Source organism: Triplophysa dalaica, chromosome 12 (genome assembly GCF_015846415.1).
Source record: "Triplophysa dalaica isolate WHDGS20190420 chromosome 12, ASM1584641v1, whole genome shotgun sequence".
Lineage (NCBI taxonomy): Eukaryota > Metazoa > Chordata > Actinopteri > Cypriniformes > Nemacheilidae > Triplophysa > Triplophysa dalaica.
In genome coordinates, this window is record NC_079553.1 from 22,556,825 (window position 1) to 22,572,033 (window position 15,209).

General features: G+C 39.0%; 1 protein-coding gene across 2 annotated transcripts in view; it reads left to right on the plus strand.

The window, feature by feature from the left end:
• Positions 1-571: 571 nt before the first annotated feature.
• Positions 572-15,209, plus strand: part of zgc:158766 (uncharacterized protein LOC100009641 homolog) — a 30,161-nt gene continuing 15,523 nt past the window's right edge. For both annotated transcript variants that reach the window (XM_056762175.1, XM_056762176.1), the window contains exons 1-6: positions 572-1,017; positions 7,827-8,024; positions 8,699-9,830; positions 14,211-14,399; positions 14,796-14,907; positions 15,056-15,149. In XM_056762175.1, the coding sequence (XP_056618153.1) occupies positions 955-1,017; positions 7,827-8,024; positions 8,699-9,830; positions 14,211-14,399; positions 14,796-14,907; positions 15,056-15,149 (1,788 nt within the window). In that variant the 5' untranslated portion in view covers positions 572-954. The remainder of the gene's footprint in view (positions 1,018-7,826; positions 8,025-8,698; positions 9,831-14,210; positions 14,400-14,795; positions 14,908-15,055; positions 15,150-15,209) is intronic.

Genomic DNA, 15,209 nt, shown 5'->3' on the forward strand with positions numbered 1-15,209 from the left:
ATATCTTCATTTCAGAATGTCACTCATAATGAAATACACTGGAAGACGAAAATACTAAATAAAAAAATTATTTTGTAGCATTAAAAAAAACATCCAACGCTGACATCTTTAGTTGTTAAAACTTAAAACAGCTTTTAAACATTTTATGAGCCATAAAATACTTTCCCCAGACTTAAAGGAATAGAAATGTTGTAAATTTTTTATTCTCTCTCATGTGGTTGTAAATCTGAATGTGAGTCTTTCTTCAGTGAACAAAAGAAGGTATTTTGAGAAATGTCTCAGTGGTTTTTTGTTCATGCTATAGAAGTCAATTGAGTTCCGATTTGTATGATTAGCAACATTCTTCAAAATATCTTCTGCGTTCTGAAGAAAAACAAAACTATATCAGTTCGAGTAAATAATGTTTTCAAACGAAGTCTGGCACTGTGTTTGAGACGCAGATCTCTTGTACGGATGTGTAGTGTGTGTCTGCGCCGGCGGAGGGATTACCTCTGTCTTTGACGAGATTTAGAGGAACACTATTGCAACTCAGAGAGCTGAAGCTCCGGCGGTGTGCTGATGTCTTTTTCTTTCCCTCCTTCTTTGACAACATAAGCTGAAACTCTAGTCCGTTTGTTTAGTGAGGACAATGAGAGAGAGACAGAGAGAGAGAGAGAGAGAGAGAGAGAGTAGCTGCTGGGGGTAGTAGAGGTCTGTTCCCTGCAGGGCAGTTGTGTTGGGGGGTTGTGTTGTGTTGTGTTTTCCCACTACTAAAGGAAATTGCATCAGTGTGCATTATCCAGCTGGGAGAGGCCGACTGGAGGCGGGGTGGATCCTGTCTCTCTCTCTCAGAGCACACACAGACGCTCATGGACGCTGTGGGTCTGGACGTGAACGCCTGCGTCATGTCTGGAAGTACACTGGATTACTGAACTAAACTTGATTTATTTATTTGTTTATTTATGATTTGTCTGAATGTTGAGCACTATGCACTCCAGAGTAAAGTCACGGAGCTGTGAGAATTACCTGAGCATTAAGGTAAGCACCCGCCTCAGTGACACCACCATCTGAAGAAGAGACCACTTTGCTGTTTTCTTTCTCTAATCACAACTTGTCCTTCTTTTCCTTTACTTTCTTTAGGGAGTGTTCCTCTGCGGTTCTGTTCAGAGTCTGTATCATGCACCGTTTTCAGATTCTAGTGTTTTGATATTTGGATGTTTATTATCATGGCACAGTATTTATGTTTACCGCATTATTTACCTGGTGATTCAGAGTTCTTCTCTTGCCAATGGATTTACTTCAGTGACTTTAGTTTAGTGTTAATGAAATGTAGTGAAGTTAGAACTAGTAGGAACGTTTTTTTATTTACTACATTTTATTTACTACGGTACAACGAATAGTAATCTTCCAAAATAAATGATAACTACACTTTTACAGTGTAGTAAACAATTGGATAATTTCTCTTTTAATGTTAGCGTTTATAGGTACCATGGTACTTTTGTTGGCATTATTTAAAAGCAGTTTTCAAAAGATTTTTAAAATAAAATAAATCATTTTAGGAGAGTTGTTTCAGTCTGTTGGGTTGGTTGGACCTGATGTGCTTGTTATTGACTCATGTTTGGCTTTTTAAAATGAAAGCTGAAGTTACGGGAGCGGTGTCTATAATCGATCTCTAAATGAGAGCGTGTTTAACTCTTTTGTGTAATTACACCTCGCAGGATTCATGTCTCTTCTGCTCGTGTCATTGTGGCGACAACCTGTTTGAGAGCGACTGTGTGATGGACCTTCCATGTGTAGATATAGAGCCGTCAGACAGCTGTCAGTCACATCAGATGAAGCGTTCAGAGGGGCGTTCACGATGATGATGATTCAGTCTCAAACGAGTAATTGACATAATTGCTTTAATGTCACTTTCATGAGGTGAAATGCAGGATCTAAACAAATATTCCAAAAGATAGAATGCACCACATTCATGTAATTGACAGATTGTCTTACTAATTTACTCACTGAAAAAAAGAAATTTGGAAAAAAGAAAAGAAACTTTCTGTAAACTGAAAAATTATAAAAATACTGTAAAAATATTTTCCTGTAAAATTAAAGGATACATAATAAATAGTTCTTCTTGTAAAGAATTTGCTGGCTTTTTCTGTAATTTTCTAGTTTTGACCGTATTTCCAAAATAAAGTGTAAAAAACAAGAATTTTCTGGCAGCTGGGGCGCCAGAAATAAACTGTAAGATAAGGTTTTTTCCCGGTAAAATTACTATTTCCTCTGAATTTCTTGTAAATTTGCAGTCTTTTCCTGTCATTTTACGGGGGAGGTTTGTATTTCATAAAACATAATAAATATGACATTTTTTAAATAAAATACAATAAAGGTTTAATTATTATTTGAATGTTCTATAACAAGTCGTAAAATGTAAATGAAAATTCCTGGTGTTTGTAACTGAGATTCAGTTTTTTATATTTCACAAAATATGAAATGAATTTTACATTTATTCATTCATTCAGGAACACATTTTGCGATTCCTAGTATTTTACGTTCATACGGTGCATAATTCTTGACAGAAGTGTGAATGTCATCAGATGTTTAATAGTGGGTACCAGTTCATGATGTCAGACTCCTGCTGTCGACTCATTGTGTTCTTTCTCTCTATAATTGTGTGTTTGTCAGCAGGCTCTGACACCTGCATATGAGGGGCGGGGCTTAGTTATCCTGTCACTCTTTGTTTGGTTGTGTTCCATAAAGAGAGATTTGAGTCGGCTCTTCTCCAGTTACCCTCCCCTGATGGGCTCTCATGCTCCACCGGACAACTGATGCTTTGGCTTTTGTCTCTCTGAACAGCTGAGAGGGAGGGAGATGTGACTCAGGTTTACTCTCATGTGATCTTCCTGTTAGACTGTCAGGAGTTCACACAGAGTTTGTGTTTCTGGTTTTCTACTGTATATTTGTGGAAACCCTTGTGAACATTTACCCTGGTTTTACTAACAATGTAAAACATGGTATTCGTAGTAAAATTGTGGTTACAATTGTACTACAATAAAACCATGGTTTGATTTCTTGAAGTCCCTGTGAACCAGAAGTTGCGATCGTGTTTACTTCCGTATTCTGATGCATTTCGAATAAGAAAAAGGTTGTGGCTGTGGCTTGTTTTTTCAATGCAATTTGAGTGCAGATTAGAAACAAAATAAAAGGAAAACAAAGTAGAAACACAGCCGTTGCATTTTAAAATGAAACTGGCAGCAGACTGACAGCTGAAGGGGAGGAGTTAATGGATGCCCCGCCCAAGCCACCTAACACACGTCATTTAAGATGGATAGTCACCACAGGACAGAAGTGCTTTTTTTGGATTTTAACTGAAGATTATGAGGGCACGTGAATTTAAAACAGAATAACCAACATTGGTTAGCTATTATTTTGGTTATTTTTTTATTTCACTGGGACTTTAAGAGATGGAGGTTGAATGAAGGTTTTCTCAGCTGCTTTTGCTTTAGATCAATTTTTTTTACCAAGTTCAGTAACCCTCCTTTAGTGTAATCTGGATAGTATTGTGTTTTATCTCCTAGTGGTCATCATTGTTTTCAGTTATGAAGACAAGATGTCCATGTCGACGCCTGTTTATTTTGCTTGTTTATCTCAGATCTGTTGACTACTATTATGGAAAAAAGGTCCGTTAATAACTTCTGTGACAACAGAAGTTTCTGAAAATTCAATGCATCAGTGGTCGGATCACAACGCCTGAAGGATATTATGACACTAAACATCGAAACAAATGCTAAAAATAGTACATTTCGCGCTACATTAACACTAACTGGCAGGGCTAATGCGATCTGATTGGTTGTAGCGTGTTGCTCTTTGTAGGGTGTTGCGATTAGTTTATTTGGTATTCATAGGATGATCTAATTGGTTGTTTTGTTCACACAGTGATTTCCTTGGTGGCTTTGGAGTTTATAGGGCATTGTGATTGGTTGCTGGGATGTTGCTAGTTGGTTGCTAGAGAGTTGTAGATGGTTTCTGTGTTGTGAGGTGGTTTTAGTGTATTATGAAGTTGTCACGGGTTTTTCAATGGTCACTAGTGTAAAGAACTCAAATCTCAAATCTCTTTGATATTGTTTTATGTAGATATCTCTCAGATCGTGTCCGACCAAAACTTCTGTCGGTCTCAGTGCTGCGGGTCAAAGTTGAATACTTCAGGTTTTTCAGGTGGTTTGTAGAAACCTTCACAGTCTTTGCTGTGTGGTGTCTGTGTTAAATAAAGAACAGGTCTGCAGCGGGACACCTGGAATATAATTACAGGTTCAGATCTCTTCCAGCACCTCAACGGTCGACCAGAAACATCTCAGATACCACACACACTGCTCCACTGACTGCTGTTTCAAACTCTTTTACTGTCTTCACACAGGTGAAAAAACTTCTTCAAGCTTATAGAAATACATCTCAACCTCTCATTTTGCAGGCTTTTATTTATCTTTCATCTTCAAAGCGACACTTATCTCCCACTCGCCTTGAAGTTTCTGAGTTCCAGACTCAAGTTTAGTCTTCTCATGGTCAAGTTATACTTTGGGTGGGCAAACATTCATACATTTGCCACATGAAATACTCAGAACAGTGAGTAAAGCCCAACAAAAGATTTTGGGTTTGAAGGTCCAGGGGCAAACAACTTAAAAAAATTGAAAAAGTATTTTTATTACTTCACATAACACAAATATATTTTAACATAAGCTGTGTTTGATTGAAGATGTTTAAAAACTTTAATTTATAACTTTTTATGTTAAAATTAACAAATCTTAGCTATTAAGAAACAGTGTTGGGTGTAACTAGTTTCTAAGTGATTAGTTATTGTCATTTAATTACTTTTCCCTTGAAAATTTTAATTAAGAGATTATTTAATTCTTTCTGTAATTTAATTAGCCACTTCTGATGGAATTAAAGTAAATACTTGACCTCAAAATTCAAATTCTAACTCAAAATCTGTGCTATAATTCTCACATGTATAATACTTTGGTCAGTTAATAAGAATACTTTATTTCATTTTTTATTATTTATTTGAATGATTTAATAGAGACTTTTCATGTCTATCCTTAAATCACTGAACTAATCAAGCTTGATGTAGGATATAGAAAGTCATTAGTAATAAGTAATAAAATACTGTTTGTAGAGAGTCATTTGTACAGTAATATAATTACACTATTGAATATGTCATACGTAACTAGTAATTCATTACTTTATCAGAGTAATTTACTCAACACTGTTAAGTTAGTACATAAACAATCGTCTCAGATGTTGCTCTTTCATATCTCTGGAGATTTGCTAAAATTGCTTTCGGGTAAATGTGATGAGAGATGTTCTGTTGATCTTCTATAATATAGACTTTTGATTGATGTCAGTTTGAGACATTGTTGACATCTCTCCTGGAGACAATGTTTGAGATTTCTGACTCTTTTATAAATTTGATCAAACGAAATATTCTTCGAAGATACAAAGTATGCAATACTACTCTATAGGTACTCAAGATTAATATGAGATCGGCCTGTGTTACCTCCGCTTTAATAAAACCTCATCTGTTAATTTCTTACAGTTAGTTTGACATCATTTGACATTAATCCACACAGAGTATATAAAGTGACCTGCATTTTGATATTTCAGCAGCTTTCAGATTTTAGACTTCCAAAAGATGCTGTGAGTTGTGGAAGCTCACCATGTCACCTTGGCTTTCTTTGTCCATGTGGCCTGAACTCTGAAGACACCGTTCTCTATCGGCCCAGTTCATAATTCCTGCCCTGGGCGGCATTCTGTGCGGCCCAAAAGCCTAAAAAAAGTCTTATGATGAAGTCCTGTTGCCTTTCCTTCCATTGTTAGCTTTTCCTCCACAGAATGACTCTTCCTGCGGCTTCACTGAGCAGTGATACCCATACGAAAGAAAAATCACAGATGAGATCTCTCTAATATCTCCATTATTTCTCCTTCACATCAGTGAGATGAAATGGAGATCAAATGGAAATGTTTGCTTAAATCTCATTCACATCTCAGATATTTCTTGTGACAAAAAAGCCACAAATTTGTCTGTCATGAGAGTTTGAGAAGAGATTATGTTATTATAAGAGAACCTCATTCTATCACTCAGACCCTCATTTTCACCTGTTTGATCAAAAATGACTCTGTAAACAAACATCAATGACAGCTTTAACTTGGCAGATGACCATGGTATAATCAGGATAAACCACGGCTAGCCGTGCTTTAAAGCATTTGAATGTGGTTCTTGGCCTCCACGTCAACATGACTCATTCAAGTATAATCCACGTCTAGCCGTGCATTGAAGGATTTTTCTTTTTTAAAGTGGTTGGATCCTGTCCCAGCCCCACACAACGCTTCTAAAGCCCATGAGTTCATCGTTCACTATAATATTGTGTATTCTGTATGTTTTGCAATTATCCTGGTGTCAATGATTTCATTTTCCTCAGTTATGTATTCAATACAGTTTTTTCTCTCCTGTCTTCATTGTGTTTATTAGGCTTTATACCGGCGTTAATAATACCTGTGATAATTGATATTGTGTTAATATGACACATATATGATAGTATTGTAAGTATTTCAATGTCTGTGTCTGGTTGATATTTCAACGCAGTAGCGAATGGTTTTACATCACAGTTTTTCTTTAGGAAAACTTCTCATACTCCTCTCAAGAGTGTGATTTAAGAAAACAACATTAAAGAACAATTTGACTTGTAAAGCATTATTTATTTATTCAATATATTGCAATAATGCTGTATTGTAGCAACATTAATCGTGTAGTGAAACATTGGATTTTCTTTTTTCAAACAATCAAAAACAATATAAGTTGAAATAAATTTGAATTTGGTATAACTATTATAGTTTTGTTAAGGGGTTTGTAGACATTTATAGGTAATGAAACTCATTTACATTACATTGAGTGACCATTACAGCTGATGTTGTTGACCTGTGTGTGTCTGTGTGTGTGTGTGTGTGTGTAGGAGGAGAGTGTGTGAACACATCCTGTAGGAAAGTTCACTTCTTCACTGATTTTATACAGTGATGTGTGTGAGTAACAGCCTGTTATTGTCCAGTGAGTGACGTTACATTGACAGGTGTTTCCTGTTTCATCAGTGCTGGACGACACGACCCCTGACCTCCTGATGTCCTGTCCTGCTGTGTGTGTGTGTGTGTGTGTGTCTAAACAGATGAAGTGGAATTGAACTTATTACCATCATGGGCCACGGACTCAAACCCAAACAGTCTGACCAACCAAACCAAAAACATCATTGTGCCACGAAGAGCTCATTCAATTCTATTCAGTTGATAATGTCAAATACATACATTTAAATGAATTCAAAATCTAAAATTCTTTCATCATTTATTCTCCCTCTTGTCCTGCAAACCATTGACTTCCATTATATGAACCCAAAACCACATTCATTTCTCAAAATATCTTCTTTTTTGTTCCACTGATGAAAGACTCACATGCAGGTTTTGAATGGCTGAGACAGAATATGTGATGACAGAATGTTTATTTTCGGGTGAGCTGCTCAGTGTTTGTTTTATTGTGTATTGAGGTGAATGCACAGAATACGACTTTGCAGGAATGTCAGAATTATATCAGCTGATGTTTGCATTTCAGTGATGAATATTTGACTTTGGAAATGAACTTGGAAAACGAAATGATGACTTTAGGGTACAAAAGGCTTTAAGTTCAAAATATACAAGTGTAAATCAGGATGAAAACGTGGAGTGCTGAGAGTGTTCTGTGGGATCTGACCCTCTCTGTTTATGGAACGGTGTCTCATCAGAAGTCAGAAGATGTCATGTGTGACTCTTGTGATTTGTTTCAGGATTCAGAGTCGTTGGATAACTGTATTCAGAGCATCTTATCAGCGCTGTATCCTCCGTTCAGCTCCACGGCAGCGACCGTCCTCTTTCAGCTCTTCAGTGTGGTGGAGAGACAGTATCGCAGTGATGGTCTGCGCTGTTTCATCGACTTTCTCTTACCTGCCAAGAGAATCCTGCACATCATAAAACACGAGGCCTGTGTGAGTTTCACCACAAATCTCTGACACACTGAACTCATTCCTACATCATAGATGTGTTTGCCTCATAGACTGTTTGAATATATAACGTCAGACTTACCAGCTGACCCAGATAACAGAAATACGTTTTAAAGGGACACTTCACTCTTGTTCCAAATCTGTATACATGTCTTTGTTCTGATGAACACAGGGGAAGATATTAGCAGAATTAGCAATGACATATAATGTTATTAAAAAGCTCTTTCAATGTAACTGCAAGAATGCTTTTGATCATTTTGAGAGACTATTTGATTATACAATTTGACTTTGATTATATAAAAACTTTGACTTTACTATATAATTAACCACTGACATCATTTACTTTATAGCTGTATTGTCGTTATTTTGTACCTGTAACTTTTTTAACGTTTTAACTTGCCCAGTTCAACTTTTGAAGAAGAAGTAACTTGTAGTTTTCCAACCTATTTTGAATAAAACCATCTACCAATTGCACAAAGGTAAACCATTTTTCAGGGGCGTTGCAGTAGCTCAGTTGTTTTCAAAGCTTTATTGCAACTATATATTTTTTTATTGTCTGAAGATTTACTGCATTAATAATGAATGATCACAGACCGCCAATAACATGTTGGATTTTGTGTTTCCATGTTAAGATGTTCTCTCTTTTTCTCTCTCCACAGCTTCGGTTCAAAGGCCTGTTGCTGTGTCACGAGGGATGGCCGCTCTGTTTGCATGAGAAAGTGGTTCTTCAGCTGGCACCCCTGCACAAAGTTCGCCTGCGACAGGGAGATTTCTACCTGCAGGTGGTTCCTTTAGGCCGCAAGGCTGCCAAACTGGTGATAAAATGCCTGTCTGGCAGCGGGCAAGCAATCACAGAGATCCCCGTCGCCGAGAGCATGTACAGCAGCGTGTTCACGCCTGAATTCCTGCAGAATGTAACACGCGATCGCAACCTGCACCCTCTCCAGAACTGCCTCCTGAATACCGGCAGCGTGGTCTACCGCACGCCCTGGAAGAACGTGGTCAACCCTTTATTCGTCACCAGCACGGCTGACGCCATCATGCAGGCCCGCGGCACGACCCTGCGGGGTCAGCTGAGCACCTGCAGCACGCACGGCTCCACCGGAACGCTGGACAGTCGCCGCAGCTCGCGTGATTCCCTGCACTCGCAGGGGGGGGAGTCAACCGCATCTGCGCCCGTCCTCAGTCGTAGCCTTACTGATGTGGGCATCGGCTCGGAGTCGACCTCCAGTCCCTGTTCCCTTCCCCAGACGCCCACCCTGGACGCAACATGTGTTAGGAGTGCTCACAAAATGCTGTCGTTCAGCACCGACCTCAGCAACCCCGGCCTCCGGAAACACCACCGCAGAGACTCGGCAGCCTTCGAGTCGCGCCGGCTGTTCCGCAAATCTTACATGGAGGCGCTGCAGAACCCCATGAACATCGGGTCCAGCTCGGAGTCTATTCTAGAAGAAGATGAATCGAGGACACAGCGAGGCTCCGTTCAGAAGGAGCGGAGGATCTGCGCTCGGGGATGGTTGGGAGGTGAGGAATCTCGCACCGGCCCTCCCGTCCTCCAGACGCACAGCGGAGTCGGGAACACTGAACTCAGTCCAGGAGAGAGACGCTCCAAATCTCTGGAACGTACTAACAAAACCCCGCAGGTCAAAGGTCACCGAGTGCGCTCCTCCTCCGGCGGCTCCGGTAGTGTCCTGCCCAAAAAACTCATTAACGGTTACGCCTTCCGTTTCGGCAAACTGGACTTGGAGGCGGCCATCCCGACCATCGAGAAGCGGAGCAAAGACAACTCAGGTAATGGTTTTATTCAAGTAGAACACAACACATGATATTTTGAGAAATGTCCCGGTGGTTTTGTGTTCATACAATGGAAGTCAATGGAGTTCTGTGTGGTTTGATTGACGTTCTTCAAAATATCTTCTTTTGTGTTGTGCAGAAGAGAGACACTCATACAGGTTTGACGTCTTTCAGACGAATGTACGTACGTCATTCAGATCAAATCATTGAGCCCGAGGGTGGTTGTTGTTGTTCAGGGCGGCGCTGTCATCTGTAATGATCACCCGCAGCCGAATCAACACACTCATCTCTGGAGACGGCTTTCAGTACCTCAGGGCTCATTTTATGACTGGTGTGTGTGTGTGTTTTGGAATGTTTGAGCGTCAGGCGTCGGTGTGGAGGATTCTCTGCTCTGTTGGTTACGATGTGTAGCCCAAAGGCACCGAGCGGCACAGAACACATTTAGAAACTTGTTGTCAGGGCTCTGTTGTGTTTTTGTTGAACTCTTCCTGCTTTTGAAGGTTTAAATGAGCGAGTGTTTTAGTCTTTAGGTCACCGCGGTGTGTGTCAATCTCTCCGGAAGGAAATTCCAAAGTCATTCTTAAGATTCCGTGGTAGCTGATACGTGTGAAAATAACCGTGTGTTCTGTGCAGACGCCGCACGAAAAACCAACAACATTCATTTAACAACTCAAATAAACTAAGTCTCAGATGTTTCTGTCAGCAGAAATCAAAAGAGATTTAAATGAGTGTAATGTTGTAAATACATGAAGAGTCTGGTGGTGTGAATGAATGTAAAATCATCTGGATTTGTGTAAATGTGATGAGAAATGTGACAAAAGAGACAAATCTGAGCTCAATTTGACACATTGTTGAGATCTCTTCTCAAACTCTATTCACATTTCTGACTCATTTTCTCAGAAGAAACATTTGAGACGCAGATGAGACCTAAGCAAAGGTTTCCATTTATTCTCAACACTCTTAAAATAAAGGCGCTTCAAAACGTTCTTTGATGCCCTAGAGAAGAACCTTTTGGTTCCATAAAGAACCTTAAACATCTGAAGAACCTCTCTGTTTCACAAAAGGTTCTTTGTGGCGAAAAATGGATCTACAGATGACAAAAGGTAAGAAAGAGACGGTTCTTTAAAGAACCTTTGACTGAATGCTTCTTTGTGCAACCAAAAATGGTTCTTCTATGGCATCGCTGTGAACAACCTGTAGAGCACCTTTATTTTTAAGAGTGTAGGAGAAATGTATTTAGGTTTATACAGAGTTTTTAACAGTGTTGGAATGTGAATTCTGCAGCTCATTTACCTCTCGCTGTCACAAACACACACACACACACGGACATTGTGTTTCAGGTAAATTCCCATCTGAAAGAGTCTGTTTTCTCTTTCCCACACATGAGAATGCGAGTCATTGAGTCTGGGCTTAAAGCCACAGAGGATCTGATGACCCACCGGAGGGAGGATCAATGTGACCGGTACCTGTTCCTGACCCTACCATGCAGATGGTCATAATGAGAATCATTGTGTCCTCAGTGATGCTGGAGAGTCTTAAAGAGCAAAGCGTCTCCATGTAATATCAGCTTCGTCTCAAAGGCCAGCTGAGCGAGAGGTCACCTCACACTTTATTCACACAACAAATGACCGTGGCTTTGAGGACGGATCACATGACACCGATGTGGTTTTGCTGGGCCTTTGTCGTTTCCTTCCGTCCCCTGTGTTTAGATCCAGGTTCACATAATGCCCCACAGTTCTCAGGTCTGGTGTACAGAGTCAACCCAATGTTGTTCAGTGTTTGAACTTTTCTCCGACAAAAGTTTAAACAGACATTGTGCGTGAGCTGTTTTCATCACACTGATTAGAATTGTTTAGCAGTGTATGTGAATAGCGTGATACATAAAACTGGATTTCGGTCTATTACGTCTTTTGTTTTAATGCTAAATATTTGCTGGTTTTAGATTTATCAATAGTATTGCATTGCAATTTAAATATATGCAGTATATACTAGGGCTGTCTAAAGTTTTCTGGACTAAAGTTTTTGTTTACATAGAATTTGTGTGTGTATATTCATTTTGAATTTATAAAAACACATACATACATCTATACATTTAAGAAAAATATAGAATGAAAAACATTTATATGTAATTAATAGTTTATAAATATTAAATGAATATGCACAATACACACACATATATGATGTTTACACAGACTTTTGTTCTGCATGATATTAATCACGATTAATCATTTACTTAGTAATGTTTAATCAAACTCAGTGAGTGTCAGAGGAGATCTGGTCCTCCCGGCTGAGTCTGGTTTCTCCCGGGGTTTTTTCTCTATTTATAATCGTTGGAATATGGGTTCCTTGCCACAGGGCCGTGTTGGCTTGCTCACCAGGAGACTGCTGATAGTAGATATTATTTATTAATTGTTAGATTGATCTTGCTTGTTTTATAAACATCATGATGTGCACTGTGTTTTATTTTTCTGTGTTTTTTTATTTTCTTCTGGAAAGTTGCTTTGGAACTATGCACATTGTGAAAAGCGCTATATAAATAAAACTGTAGTACTATACTGTTCCGTTGTAACACGGTTCAATGTACGGAAGGAAGGGGGCGGGAGCCGGCAAACATTTAACAAACTATCATAAAAATAAACAAACAATAACTCGGAAGTAAAATGCTGGCAGCCACCTCACGGTCAACTGCCGGCCACAAGAACATAAATACAAACTGAAAACATATGATCGGGCCCCGTCCTCTCTCGTCAGCAGTCCCGTCGCTCGTCCTCTTTTGCTCCCATTTTCCTCTGTGAGATATGCGGGACCGGTGTGCGCACAGCTGATTTCAACTATCACTCACGCCACCGGCCCCGCCTCACGGCTCCCGTCCCGCCTTCCTCACCACAACAGTATACTATACTAGATCAATTAATGTAAGATTATGAGATTTATAAAATTATTATTATTACGTGCATGTTTATGAGATTAATATTTGGATTGATATTTTAGATGAATTAATATAAGTAGGATCATAAATTAAGACGTATAATATATAAAGGATTTATTTGAAGAAATCATGACTTTCTTTCATGGTCAGGGTTTTAAAATCTTGTTTAAATATTTTTTCTTGAGTTTCATTCAAGTGTTTTATTGATGTTGTGATGGCATGAGTAATTGTGTTATTTATTAGATTTTTACTTTATATTTTCATACGCCAATTTTTTTTTTTTCATAATTGCACAAAACCAGTCTTAAGTAGCAGTTTATTTGTTGCAATAGCCAACAAAACATTGTAAGGGTCAAAATTATCTATTTTTCTTTTATACCCAAAATCATGAGAATATGACGTAAAGATCATGTTTCTTGAAGATATTTAGTCAATTTCTTACAGTAAATATATTGATACTTTATTTTTGGGAGTGGTTGCAGCAAAATCTTCACTCGCTGCTGTCCGCTCTTTGGGAATCACCCTCTCAAGTTTAGTATCCATGTTATCGGTTTATCTACTCTCCACAATGTCATTACAGCGGTAAGCCCATAGTCAGCGGGAAAACAAACCTGTTTCTTCTTAGCAACGTGCTGCTAAAGCCTATGACTGACAACTTCAAAGACTTTTGCAGCCTCAGATTCCTTAGTTTTAAATAGCTGAATATTGGTCAAATATTGCCCTATTCTAACAAACCATACATCAATGAAAAGCTTATTTTTACCAATTCAGCTTTCAGATGATGTAAAAATCCCAGTTCCGAAAAATTGACCCTTAAGACTGGTTTTGTTGTCCAGGTTCACAAATAGTGTGTTCCTTTAAACTAAGTCCAATACTGTCAAAACCAATTGATTTGGACAGTACAGCAGACATAGACTAAAAGACACAAAAGTTATTTTTTTTCATGAGGTCTTTAAGAAAATGAATGATCGGGTGAGACGGTTTTTATAGAGTTTCTGTATGATGTAAAAGGTGAAGTGTGTGTGTGTGTGTGTTTGAGACACACACCTGGTCTGGATTGTGACTCATCATTGACTCACTATATGACTATGTTGTGCCCCCAAAACCCCTGTTTCAACCTTCTAAACAATCCACACCCTACAATATACTTTGGATCATAAAACTTGTGTTTGTTTTACAGTTACATGTGCCGACTGCCATTAAATGTGTGTTTATAACGTATTGAGACTTGTAAATACTCCTCCATGGACATATTTTCACTATGATGTTTGTGTTTCTCTTTAAAATCACTTCACTGGAAGTAAAGTTTCATCCAAACATCTGTTTGATTCAAAGTGTTTATTATAAGAAGATAAAGCTTAAAAAGTAAAAATAGTCTTAAAATAAGTTTTTTATTTTTTTATTTTATACTTCACTCATCTCTAATGTGAGGATGTGATGTGTTTTAGGTCTGTCTGAAGATGGACATCGGTCGAGTCTCAGAAGAAACACTGCAGATGAATGTCAAGTGTCCAGTAAAGTGTGCGTGTCTCCGGTCTCCTCCACAGCGCCCCCTGCTGTCAGCAATGTGTCTGTGTCCTCTCTCATGACACCGGTCAAACAGGAGCTCTTGACCTCCGGTGTCATACAGCTTCCCGGTGCGTATGACAGAAGCTCAATGAATATTCAAATCTGAATATGTTTCAATTTTACACTGACATGTGTGTTTATTCACTTGGCGGACGCTTTTATTCAGAGTGACTCACAAATGAGAGAACATTTTACATTTGGTCTAATGTGCCAACAAAAAGTGGAGACAACAAAGCATATAAATGTGTATTTGTTGACATAAACCTTATTTACACCTTTATTTACAGTTTTCATGTGTTTTGTCTGTCAGTCTTTCACATTGCTGTTGGGTGTGTTGAAGTATTGAAGGACTCAAACATGTAGAAATGCTGGAGTGGTCTCTTCATTTTTCCAAATTGTGTATTGTATATATTGTAGAATTGATCAAATATACATGATATTGACAGAAAGTGATGTCACGGCAGGTAATCAGGACCGCAGCGGGAGAAGCGTCCTGCAGGTGTGGTGTACATCTGACGTGTGTTTCACAGCAAGAGACATCAGCCATCTGTTGTGTTATTACTACAGCAGACTGAGGTCAGAAACACATTCACACTTCACTCCCCCGCTGATCTCTACACCATCAAACCTGTCTATTCACACTCGAAGCACTCTCAGAGTTCTTCTGCAGTGGAAGGAGTTATGAAAATGAGAATTTAACTCTTAATGTGTCTCTTGTGTGTAGGCAGGAGAGACGTGATCTGGGTTTGACAGTTCTCGTGGACTGTCGAAAGCAGCCGGCCCCATCCGTGCTGTACTCCGGCCTGTCTCAGTTTCAGGTGAGATATCATACTGTTCCAGGGGCGAACCGGCCCACCAGCTCTCAACCTTGACCTTGA